The following is a 13,209-nucleotide window of genomic DNA, read 5'->3' as shown; positions in this document are numbered from 1 at the left end:
ATCGAGCGCATGCAGGCTCATATGAGGAACACTGTGCTCTGGATATCGTAGAGACTGCTGACAAAACGAGCGCGTGTTATAATCAAAGTTTTGATACTTCTCCCCTCTTTGAAGTTCGCCAGTAGCCACTTAAGATGTAACACAGCTCAAAGCGCTGATTGAGTAAGAAGCTAGGTGGATCCGTGCAAATTCCGATTGAATTTTTTTTTTTTGGGGGGTCATCAGGCGCTTGAAACAGTGAATGTATCGAAGAAATTTCAGCGTGCCTGCATATTCATTCGTGCACTATGGCGCGTAGCGGGTGCGTCCACTGCCAAAGGCTCATAAACGCTTTAAACGCGCTAAAAACGAGCAATTGCAAGCTTTCGCACGCTCGGGCGCTAGTCCCAATGCAGACGCTTCTGAGATCATCAGTACCATAAGACTACAGCGCCGCCGCTACTGTCACCTGCCGGAGAATCAGCCAAAATGCGGCGCGGCCGCCTCGTTCACTCTAGTGCCCCCTTCTAGACTCTAGTACACTGTAGTCTGGTCCTATGTCTCTTTGACTTTTGGGATGGTTTGTAGCTAAGACTTTGTTTTAACAGATGTCAATCGCAACTCTTTGGTCGATCGTTTTTCTGGCTTCTATTCATGTGAAGGTGCATAATTGCATGCACAATCAACCACTGATCTCCACAAGTGAAAGCAGTGCAATCACAGAACAGCTACATACTACCATCAACTGTGCTTGTTCTCTTTTTTTTTCACACTTACTCACTTAAGCATCACAAAATAGTACAAAATTTTCTAGACCACCAATGGTCTCTTGCCAGCATTACATAAAAAGTTTGACGCACCTCAAAACCGTACTTCCTACACGGGACTTGTCAAGTTCATTAGAAATAAAACAAAACAATACTTTAAAGTGCCAAAATAAATTTATAATAAAAAAACGGGGCAAAAAATGGCAAAAATGTTATAAATTTGAAATAGTGTTATAAAATACTAAAAAAAAAGCAATTATCACAGAGGGCGCTTAATAACACTTTAGTAGTTTATTCATCCATCACCGTGGTCAAGTTTTCTAGCGCATGCGTCCAGTGCTCTCTTTCCTGCCTTCGCGGCGAGCACTGGTAAGCGTATTTCGTCTCGCTGTTCGCAATCCTGTTGATCTTTTGTCAACTCTGCTCGATCAGACTATTTTGCTAGGTAGTAGTACGTGTGTTTAGATAGCCATTGCTTCGGAATTAATATTTCCGTTTCGTAACCATGAAAATTTTGCAAATTCGTCGCCGTTCTCGGTGTGGGACTGTCATGGCTTCCACGAGTGCTGAAAGGTATCCTCGCATTCCGGTAGCGCGTGGCCGCTGTTTACGCTGAGTGTGCTGGTTGGAATCATGCTTGATCGTAGTGCGAGCTTAGAGTTGCCTGCTGGCTCGCTCATGGCCAGCGGGTGCTAAGACGCTCGTAGAAAGACGGCATCATTATGCGTCGGTGGCGTCCATCGAAAATGATTCACCGATCACAAGGCTGCCTACACCAACGTTCCTTATACTAGGCACATTCATTGACCTACGCTGCAACGGCGTACGTCGATTCGGCAAGAATTGTGTATTTTGGTGGCTTGCAGGCGCGTTGATGTTGGCTGCCACTCGCGGCATTCGCGACAGCGCGTGTGACAACGCGTGGTGTCTAACGAGTGATTCTGCTTCACGCTTGTTTCAGATTAAACAATGGCTATCAAGCCATTGAAGACCGTTCCCCTCGTCAAAAAGCGGGTGAAGAAGTTCATCCGTCACCAGAGTGACCGATATGTGAAGCTGAAGGTGAGTTTCATCGAAAGGGAATTTTCAATCGAATGTTTTGGCTGGCCCCTTGGAGCGCTTTCGTAGTGGTCGTAAATCGCTAAATAGAGACGTCTAAGAGCAGGCTGCGGTGGCATTTCGATTTTTTAATTCTAGGCAGCCGCGAAAACCAATTTTAGAACAGTTAAGCTGATACGAATGAGTGATGAATGTAACAGGAAAAGCTGAATGCTACCCTCTGTTGCAAGCTGAGCTATTGCCTTTAAGTTAGTTTATACGTGCAAACATAAAAGCTGTGGTAGGATCCTTACAAGTAACCCTGGCCTAGCTGGTAATCATCGTGGAAGAATAGATGTAGTGCATTTACAACATAACCTGTAAATGTTGTTTCCAAGGCTATGTAAATGTATGTCTCACTGACGTTCTGTCTGGTTTGAATATTGCATACGAAACAGTTAACAAAATCCTATAGCTTAGGGGAATAACTTGCTGCTTCAGTTCATTTAACATGAGCATTGTGCTGATTTTATGTCTACTACTGAAACAACTGCAAATGTGCCCTATGCCTGAGAAAGTCGAGCTAAGAGTCACCTGCCTGCATTTTTTTGGCTGGTTGGTGCTAATATGCTCGAACAAAAACGGCTCAATATGCGCTGGTGTGTATCGCTTGGAAGATCCACCGGTCACAATACGGCCAACATTGGTTGAGGCTGTAAATTGGATGGGATTGCCTAGTGCATTGGTTGCTGAAACAATTGCGTGCGTTCTTGCAGCCACTGAGTCGTGGGGTTTGAAACGTCTTAGCCCTAGGGTGAACGTCTAGCTTATAAGAAATCACATAAGGGTAAACGTGAGGCGTCAATTGAATTTCCGCACGTTACATTCTTAACAAAGTACACCATGAGACTAGATGCAGTGCTTATGGGAGCGTAATTCACAATCTCCTGTAATACTAATTCTACACTGAGATGTGTTTTCGTGTATTGGCTCTAATTGGATTTATATTCATTCAAAAATAGGGGTGAGTTGGATAACATACTTGTTTATCCTACCCTTCCAGGTAATTTTAAACTAAATGTAACAACAGTAATTCAGAATTTGAAATAATTCAGTCAAAAATAAATTTTGATTGAAAAATGTGAGTTCAGATATTATATTATTGGGTGGTTGATGCCTTGTATTAATGGTAGACCAGTTGCTTACGTGTGAGTGAACCAATATGGGACTTTTGAAAGGGTCTAGATATCACTTCCCAGCGTGTGCACCAGTAACCTCGCACAGCAGCGTCACCTTTCTTGTGTGTAGTTTTATTCCTTTGGGAAGTACCTGTAGGCTATTGTGCTTATCTTTTTTTGAATCCCGTGGCATTCATGGTATTCTCTCGTGTGCACACAGCCCAACTGGAGGAAGCCAAAAGGTATTGACAACAGAGTGCGGCGGCGTTTCAAGGGTCAATACCTGATGCCCAACATTGGTTATGGAAGCAACAGGAAAACCAAGCACATTCTGCCCAACGGCTTCCGCAAAGTCCTCGTCCACAATATGAGGGTGAGCGATTCTTTGCCTACGTGGTTCATCTACTCCAGCATGGCAGAACGTGTTTCTGTATTTTATCTAAAATCTGCATCTTCAACAATGATTGGCTGCAAATTTCTGACTGAATTCTGGGGTTATGTCTACTCTGGCGATGTTGTCGTCCGTTATGGCACCAAGAGGCATTCTGCATTGGCGTACCCTCCAAAAGCTGCATTGCCTATCACTTCACGTAGATGATATTGAGTATGAACATGTTCAAGTTGACAATGTCAGTGTTCAGGGCACCCAAACTGCACTGATGGCAGGAATCGTTTTCTGCTGTTGCACAAGTGTTGTGAAAGTACCAAGGTGTACTTTTGTGACAACTCATCTTGGCAGGAAAGTGAACGCTTCGGAAGTGGGGCTTCTACACATTTGTGTTGCTCCGCAAGTAGTACGGCAGCTTGTGGCTGGTTTCAGTATTGCTTGCTTGCATCATTAATGTTGCTCAGAAAAACATATAAGCGAAAGATTTAAATGTGAGAGACATTCAGATAGCTCACTGTTCATTTCATTGTCATATTACGAGCAATCTGAGTTTCTCTAAGGCGTCCTTTGCTGCTAGAGTCCAGTGTATAGGCACCTGATCCAGCGCAAGTAGCACTCACACAGTCTCTGCCCCCACACCCTTGCCAGACACTCCTACAGTTCATCCTATTTTGTCCCTCCGTTTTTCGATGTGGTGACGTAAACATTTGCTACTAATAAAAATTTCAGTCGACTAAGGTCTCTGTGAGGAAGCACAGTTCTAATTGTGGCAGCACATTTCTCTGCCGTGAAAGAAAACTAGAAAAAATAAACCTGATGCGTAAACTTCATCGCTCATCTGGTCTACAAAGGCTTATGAACGTCTTGGCTGGTATTGTTTTGCTTGATTCATTCAGGATGATAAAAGTTAGAAACTTGTGGCCACTTGGAGCCCCTGCAGGTGGCCGCAGCCAGTGTCTGCAATGAGCACGGTGCTCTCTCCAACCGCGTTGTTTGTCCTGCTCGCACGACTAAAAGTCCATTCTGACCATCCTCTGGTCAATTGTGTGTACTTGGGGCGTGCTTGTCGAAAATTCTCTGCAGAGCGAAATGCCTTGGTTGCCTCCGACGATTTGTCGGGTGCATTCCGACTCATTTGTGGCTTGGCGCATTGTCGTGCCAGACCGGTGCTTCCACCCCTTGATACATTGGCTCACTGAACCGAGCTATTTTGACACATTCCTCAGAAAGGTCTGTTACTAAACAGCCCGTCCTGTTCCACTCAAGGAACTCAAAACAAGCATCATCGACTTGAAAAAATTGGAAATCTTTACTTATATGGGTAGTGGCATTTGATTGGTATTCTACAGTATTTTTTTTTTTTTTTTGAGAACTAAACTGCACATTTTCAGCAGCACACTGATCCGCTCATGTTTACATGACGCGTCATGTGTACATAAAAGAATAGGCATGCTGAAAAGGTGTTGCCAAGCAAATGGGGAGAAAAAGGTATTCTTGCAAAATGAACAATAACCATTTTACTGACGATTTTTCGCAAATGTTTGGGTCTCGTCTTATAAGCAAAGGAGCATTTATTTCAGTAGACTCTAGTACTATTTTTGGTTCAAGTAGCAAGCATGAACTTCGGCTCTATAGCTTCCATAAGGCTGGCTCTTCAGAAAAGTTGTCTCAAAGTATATCATGGCGGTCATTTACATTTTGTGGGTGGAGCTGACGTGTTTTCTAGAGTTTCACAATGGTGTAGAGCTTTCTCAAGCTTCTCGTTATGCAGTCTCCAAAGTGGATGTAAGCTTCGACACTGTAGCGCCTTCCTGGTGCATAACTTGAATGCTGTGAAGCATATTCAACAGCTCATAGTTGGAAGAGTGTGCTCGGCACACCTTATCATGCCTGCAAGATGAGAGAGATCAGATACAGGACGAGCTTCTTCAGGTTGGCATTTTCCCCCAAAACAATGAGCAAGAGGGATGAACTGCCATGTAAGAATGCCATCATTGTCTCACCTGATGCAGAATCTTCTCTTTGAAGAATTCCTATTGGAAATAGACCTAGTTTGCCTCTACCGATTATTCAGGCTCCGCGTAATCCCCCCCCCCCCCCCCCCCAGAAAAAGAAAAAAAACCATTCAGCAGGAAAAAAGAGCCTTGATTAGCCCATAAGCCAGAAAATCTTGTCAATGCACGTCTGCAAACGAACAGGCTCATTGACGACAAAGTCTGCCTGTATTTCAGCAGGAGTTTGGCCACCCCTGTAGGCTGTCACCAGCATTGCGGTGGCCATCACTGAATCTGCATTCGAAATTCTGTGGGCGTTGCTAGTTCAAGGCCTTCACAGATGATCTCGTAACTGTCCAGGTTGCTCATGGCAACATCGGATTGAGGCTGGCCGCTTTTCACCTGGAAAATAATTGCAGCTGTCTTCACTACCGTGAATTTCTTGTAGTTGCTGCATTTCTTTCATTTCTTAATTGGTACTGACGATGCAAATGGAGTGTGGGGCATCAGAGCCACTTAAAGGGGAACTCTGGTGCATTTTCAACCATATTGAGATAATGCTGCTTTCAAATAGTATATACAGTCCTGTAAAAGCTAGGGTGGTTAATTTTGTCCAGGCACCAGTCAAAAATTTTTAATAGGCAATAAACGGAGAGTCGAAATGGAAACTGAAGCTGGGAGCCGCTCCATCGTCTATGGTGGGTATTGGATGATGTCATGAGATCCATCGCCGATGACGTCATGGGACCCGCTGCACCTCGCCACGGCTGGCCAGAGTGTAAACATAGCTCGAAAAGCGAGTTGGTGATGTCATCAGACCCGTAATGAAGCTGTGACAGCTCAGCTGAACTTATTAGTGACAAGTTCAGCGATGATTGCGGCTGCTATCTGGGGGCGGAAGCATTGCTTTTTGCTTGCTACCCACTGGCGTGTGAAGCATCTCACATGCCTCAAATTATTACCTCGTTGCTCAATATTGCAAGACCCAACGCCAATGACGACTAACACACAGTATGCAGCTGACAAAACTGAACAGTGCCCGCGTTATCATCGCCTCGTAGAAGAAAGCGCTTGCTGCATCAGTCTGCTGAGAAAGGCGGGGTTTTCTAAAGAGTAGGCCCTGACGTCATATATAATTTGGGGCCTGCGTTTACAGGTGTGATTCCAAAATCAGCTACAAATTTTAACTCCTTTTCTAAAAAACTAAATGACTTACCGTTGTACAATTCGGCACATATCACCACGGCACCGACAAAAAACACATGTTCAAAGGTTATTGAAATCAGCGAATATCGAAAAAATGCCAGAGTTCCCCTTTAACAGGTCAGGCTTCGCATGTCAAGCAACAAGTGTGAGACTCAGATGAGGCCTATGTTCAGAAACTACTGACAATTCCAACTCTGAATGTCAAAAGTGAACGACGTCAGGCTAGTTCATGCAGCAGCACTCGTAGAGTAATTGGTGTAGTGATTACTCATTATCTTACATCTTGAGCTTTGAGCCTTGCTTGAATCAAATATTTTTTGTTACAGCAAATATCACAGCATCTGTCGCTATTTTGCTTTGTTACCAAGGTGTTGCAAGAATAAATGTCCCTGATTTGAAAGCATGATGTATGGAAGTTCATAATTAGTTTCCTGTAACGAGTAATTTGCTTTTCAGTGTTTGTTCAAGAGCTGTCTAGAAAATGCGCGGAAGTGTGATGCCACTGCTTTGCACCACGCTTGATGGCCACCGTTTGACCTTAGCCGCCGAGCCAAGAGTCACCAGTGTGTCGCCTCCTCCCGCGCCACTGGTGCTAATGGTTGCTCGAGACAAAATCTCCATCGGGCAAGAATCATTGGTGCCGCCGTTACTGGCCCAATTCGACAATGCCTTACATGGGACATGTGTTGTTGCATGCGTGCAAAGTGTGCTATGCCAAAGTTTTTGTTACAGGTCGCGTTTTAGAACAGGCTATTTTCGGAATTCTCAAGTGTGCTTCCCTGTGCTGCATATTTGCCCAACTACACTTGTATAGCAATAGTTTACTTATAGCAATAGCAGTTTTAACAATATATCGGATATAGCAATGGACAGCTGCAGCACCGTCAGCTTTTCATTGTAATCTATGGCAAAATAAACCGCTTATAACGATGCTCTCATGATGCAGTCTCAGTTATAATTAAATGATGGCATTGGAAGCAACCCTGAACGAAACAAAAATTCGAAAACGCTGCTGCAATGACACCCCAACCCCACTAATTATGCAAGAGGGCATGAGAGTGTATGGGCAGTTGCCAGGCGACAGCGCACTTAGCCTTACACACGGCGAGTGGGCACTAATACACCTGTCAGTTTGGCCAATGTACATCTTGCTGCAGTTCAGTGGAATCTTGGCATAATCTCTACTTCTCAGCGGCTCCTCATGAGTCCGTCGTGGCGGTGCACTTGTTGAAAGTTTTGTTTTGTGACACTGCTGTCCCGTTTCCTGTTCGCAAGGGCTTTTTGATGACGAGCGGGTGGAAGTGCCTTGTTTCTGTGTGCTGGGGTGGTCGAGTACTGCACGCGCTGGGGGTAATAGTCCCGCCCAGTGGCTTGTCAATTTTGGCACACCCTCAAACCGAAACTGAAACTTGTCTGTAATGAGGAGCTTGTAATTATTAGTTGTGTGCTACAAAACAATGTGCCTTGTTAAAACTGACTGACCCTCAGCAATACATTACAGCAAAAAAAACAACAACACGAGGCTAATATTATTGCGTGAGTAACCCTTCAAAAATGGAATTACCATTTGCCGTAACTTCCGTGCGCGAAACCATTGTTGCGGCTCGATTGTTGATAGCAACCTCAGAAGGCATGTGGATGGCGTAGGAGGAGATGCATGCATCATTTTGGTGTTAATGGAGAATTTCAGTTTAATGTATGGGAGACTGTACACACGCTGCATCTGAGGCTGCCTCCTACAACATCAGTTTATGTTGGGCAGCCTGTGAGTGTTGCTTCGTGCCACCTAGTGGCTTGTCATAAACTATATTGGTAGACTCAACATACAAGTCAGGGCATGAGACAATCCAAGTTTTTCCGACCACGAGTAGTGCGCAAATACTAGTTTCTGTTGTTGGGGCTGGGTGAACTAACAGCACGAGGGACACAAGAGACGACAAAGACAAGTGCTTACCGACAATTGAACGTTTATTTTTCACTAGAGGTATTTTGTAAGGTTAAGAGAGCCCAACTGGGATGCTAAACACTAAGTACAAGGTAGCCCCATTTGTTTTGCTCTTGGCAGGTTGCGATTTCCCTAAAAAGCTGCCAGAAAGATGCACAACGGCCATAGCAGGCGCAACGTAATAGTCATGATCTAGCATGTGCATCCCCTGCATGCGTTTGTGCATGCATCTCTCTTGGGTTGAGCACGTGCGCAGTCTTGCTTCTTCTCGCCCGTTTCGTGCACAAGACCATTGCATGCGCTACACTAAAATCTCATGTCTACCTTCATTTATGACTATAGTGGAGGAAGCTTTGGCGTGTGCTTTCGCGACAGCCAGCTGTGCAGTTCCAGATACAGTAATCCCTCGTTAACTCGAAGCCATCAAATCCGGGGAAAATTTCGAGATAGGCGGTATTTCGAGTTAAGCTAAACGCTGAAAATGTTCGCCCAGGTCACTGTAAAAGAAAAGCCAGTGCTGCTAGGAAAAGCTCCACTGCACAAAACAGCTACCGTAGTAAAGGCACAAGAATTCGGAGGGGAAAAAAATTTCTTACCGAGGACCAAAAAATTGCGTGATGCTCGCCTGTTTCGCTTTAGCGTTCGGTCCGAGAAAGGCGTTCTCCAGTTGCTCAACACATCGCATGAGCCGTTGGTCGCCACCGCTGCATTCGACCTTGTTGCGGAGCAAGCACAGCATGTTACGTGTTTCTGTCGTCGTAGGCACTTTTCGAGGCTCTTCCTCATCTGCATGGTCATCTGCGTCGTTCACGGCCATCTCAACGATATCTGCGTCCGACAGCATTCCGGTAACGGGGACGTCGGCCTCGTAGAGCGCATACTCCTCAAAGGCGATCTCGCAGTCTTCAGTATCGCTCACGCAGCCAGTTGCCTTGCGCACTTCATTGCACAGCTCATCACAGCCGCTGAATTCTGCGCCAATGTCTTCTTCGATTAATACTTGCGGGCCATCTCAATGACTCCCTGATCCATTGGCTTGAGAACGGACGTCATGTTCGCCGGCAGGAACTCCAGCGTAACAGCCGCCAAGTTGTCGATTTTTCCGTGGCCGGGGCAGTTATCCACAACAAACAACACTTTCCGACCGTCCTTTGCCATCTTCTGATCAAGCGCACGGACATGCTCTTCGAAAAGCGCCGCCGTCATCCAGGCTGTTTTATTTGCGCGGTAGGTCACATCCCTCGGGAGCCGTGCATTTCGGAAACACCTGGGATTCAGCGACTTGCCAATGATGAGGAGGGGCAGCTTTTCATCGCCGGTAGCGTTGGCACCAAAAAGAATTGTTATCCTGTCTTTTCGTTGCTTAGCGCCTGAGCATGCTTCGCCTTTTGGTGTGTATGTGCGGTTAGGCAGCATCTTTTAAAAGAGAGCGGCTTCGTCTAGGTTAAAGATGTCCTTGTCCGCGTACTCCTTTTGCAGCTCGGCTAGGCGTAGCTTGCGCCATGCATCTGCAGCCTGTTCGTCAACAATGCCGCTTTCGCGTGGATAGGCTTCGATGACACGTTATTTCGCGTCTTAAACCGCTCGAACCAGCCATTGCTGCAACTGAAATCCGCGTGACCCATCTGCAGTGCCAAAGCGTCTGCTTTCTCCATCATCGTTTGGGTTGTCACGGGAAGATTGGCTGCTCGAACGTTTTGGAGCCACAACAGAAGTGCTGCTTCGACGTCCGGGAATTTGGACGCTCGAATGCGCTTCCGCTTGCTTGAGAAGCTTTGCTCGAAGCCTTCCAAAACCTTTTGTTTGTTCTTAAGCACTGTCGAGAGGGTTGACAAAGGGATGCCGAATTCTTTGGCGATGCACGACTTGCTTCGACTTGCTTTTTCCACTTCCTTGATTAGCGCTACTTTTCTCTCCAACGTCAGAGATTTGCACTGCTTTGGGCGGGACATCTTGGTCGATACGGAAGCGTCCGTTGCACAGACCACTCACTACTCAGAAAAACTGAGCTCAAGATGCGTCGTGCACAAATCGCGAGGAAAACAAAGAATACCAGCTCGCACATGCAAGGGCTAGGTTGCGTACTGACGGGCGCATGCTGCACACGCCGCCCACCGCGCATAAGTCGCGCGCAGGTGCGCACACGTGATCACTCCCACAGTTGCCTGACAAGGCTGATAGGAAACGGCTGCGTCCGCGGGAATTTCAAATTCGCCCTTCACGACTGCGTTCGGCACGTATAGTAAGAGCTAAGCGTTCGCACGGAGCCCTCGTTTCCCGTTGGGAGTAGACTTTGCCTTCTGCCCTCCCTGTCAAGATTTCGAGATATCCACTGTTCCCTCCGGAAAACGTTTCGAGATAAGAGGTGGCAAATACATAGCACCTATGGGAGGTTAATGCACGGCGAAAAAAAGACTTAACCGAGATTTCGAGATATGCGAGTTCGAGTTAACGAGGGTTTACTGTATGTCTGTTTGGGTTTGTCCCAGAAAAGCTTATGCGACTTCTTTTGACAGAAATGTTTTTTTTTTCTTCTTATGTTGTGGTTTGGAAACCAATTTTGCTAGTATTTCATTATTATTATTATTAGTATTACACAAAATTTTGGGTAGCACCTTCAATCCCCTAGGAGATTGGCCCAGAGAACACCAAGATTCTACATGGTGGGGATGGAAGGGGGTCCATATTTCCTTTTGTAGGAATCTCACCGATTCAATATCCTTGAACTTGGCAGGTATGTTAGTATCGGAGGCGGTCATTTGTTGTGCTGGCCAGTTTATGGAGCCAAGGGTTAGTTTCCAGCAATACCTGGTCTCAGTTTTGCTGCAAACGTATGCGAACAGCTGGCCTTGCTGCTGCCAGCGCAGTTGGGGGGAGTGTTCTCGTGATTAGCAATATGTGCGCCTGTGGAAAAGACCGGCTTCAGTGCAACACTGTAATGACACGGGGGCAGCATGTCACCTGTTGTACCTCGCGGCATCACCGTGTCATGATGCCACCATTCGCCCATTCTTTCTGGCAAAACAATTTAGTAATGGCTAGTTTGATGGAATTAGCAATGTTCTTGGCTGAAAAACATCATTGAAGGTATCGAACTGAGTTATCAAACTGGGTGCAGCAGGCAAGAACTCCCCAGCACTCCAAGTGCGAAATTTGCGGGAGCAACTGCCTATGGTAGGTGTGCATATGCAAGTTCTGTCACACAGTCCCTTATTGATTTTTTTTATTCCAAAAAAGAATGGGTAAGTTATGACACGCTGACATTGCGAAAAGCAGGTGACATGCTGCATGGGTGTCACCACTGTGTTGCTGTGAAGCATACTCTTTTGTGTGTGTGTGTGCTGGAAGCAGCAAGGCTGGGTGCTTGACCTGTCGCTCATTAGTATCCCTACATTTCATCGCCTTGTGGCTACTAACAGCTGTTGTGTCCACATATTAGTGGCGAAATCATCATTGGGAATCTGCATGGGGCACCCAAATTAACCAGGCAGGTACTGGCTGCCGCTTTGAATTCTCTACTCAAATTTGCATTGCGAAATGCGAGACTGCAGTGATTCTTCAAATTAAGTGGGAATTATGAATTGATAGCTCGAAATAATGAGGTTTTATTCTAGTTGCTACATGTGCACAACCATCTTTTTCATTCACCTCTCCTCTGTTTTTCCTTTGTTTGGTTTCTCCATTTCTTATCCGCTGGGGAGCTCACAATAAGGTGTGAAATTCAGTTTTTATTTTTATTTTTTTTTAAAGACTGTGTGTGCTGGCTGGATGGAATGTGAAGGGGTGAACTTTGTTTAGACTAAGAAAGGCAGTCTGAGGAATGAGAGCGTTCGTGTGCAAAATATCCTTGAAAGAATGTTAACTTGAAGATGTGCTTAGTGTATGCTGGGGAATTTTTGCTATCTTGAAGAGTCACTTGGGGCTTGTTTTAAGGAGTTTCATGGAAAGTGGTTTGAGAAGTTAGTTTTAAAGTTCTTGACAGGTTCTGATGCACGGCTTTTGCAATTTTTTTTCTTGCAGGAACTGGAAATGCTGATGATGATGAACAGGCGGTACTGTGCAGAGATTGCACACGGCGTGTCGTCCAAGAAGCGCAAGACGCTCGTCGAACGGGCTCAGCAGCTTTCCATCAGGGTGACGAACGCCAATGCAAGGCTCCGCTCCGAAGAGAACGAATAAACACATTTTCATGCTTGCCAATTGCACTGCTCCCGTTTTGGCAGCAGAGCTGTTGAAGTTCCCCTGAAGTTGGTTGGTTGTGTACAAACATTACCATTCCCAAAACACCATACCTGATGGTTGAGAGCCTGAATACAGAAATAAAAAGGGAAGAAAGACTGAGGGGGAGATTAAAGAAGAGGTAGGAAGAACAGCAAGACAGAGAAACAAAAGGGCGAGATAAACAGCAAGACGGGGAGAAACAAACAAAAAAAAACCTGAAATGGGAACGACAAACAAGATAGAGCAAAAAACGCGGGGCCAAGCTTTGAAATTTCTTCAGGTTTGACACCACTTTTGTGAAGTTGCCCCAATTGTTTTTGGTCTAGAGTGCACATTTAAAGGGATCAGATAGCTTTGAGTAGCGATTTTCAGTGTTTATGCAACCACATGTTGCACCACTCTTGCAATGAGGAAAGTCTGGAAGGACAAGAAATGACAAATTGTCACCACCTTAGAAGTTCACACAGCAGGGCCACAACTTAATATGCCTTTA

The 13,209-nt window shown here is 45.6% G+C and overlaps 1 protein-coding gene across 2 annotated transcripts; it reads left to right on the top strand.

The window, feature by feature from the left end:
* The first annotated feature begins 1,026 nt into the window (after nt 1-1,026).
* LOC119181396 (Ribosomal protein L32) lies at nt 1,027-12,695 on the top strand. Of its 2 annotated transcripts, none has more exons than XM_037432625.2 (4): nt 1,027-1,115; nt 1,708-1,808; nt 3,183-3,335; nt 12,516-12,695. In XM_037432625.2, the coding sequence occupies exons 2-4, from the start codon at nt 1,716-1,718 to the stop codon at nt 12,672-12,674; spliced, it is 405 nt and encodes a 134-aa protein (XP_037288522.1). In that variant the 5' UTR covers nt 1,027-1,115; nt 1,708-1,715; the 3' UTR covers nt 12,675-12,695. The 2 variants fall into 2 exon arrangements, with proteins under 2 accessions (XP_037288522.1, XP_075740256.1); XM_075884141.1 differs by lacking the exon at nt 1,027-1,115 and adding an exon at nt 1,149-1,319.
* The last annotated feature ends 514 nt before the right edge of the window (nt 12,696-13,209 follow it).

The sequence above is a fragment of the Rhipicephalus microplus genome, unplaced genomic scaffold (assembly GCF_043290135.1).
Source record: "Rhipicephalus microplus isolate Deutch F79 unplaced genomic scaffold, USDA_Rmic scaffold_24, whole genome shotgun sequence".
Classification (NCBI taxonomy): domain Eukaryota; kingdom Metazoa; phylum Arthropoda; class Arachnida; order Ixodida; family Ixodidae; genus Rhipicephalus; species Rhipicephalus microplus.
The sequence above is the reverse complement of the archived record's forward strand: the minus strand, read 5'-3'. Positions and strand labels throughout refer to the sequence as shown.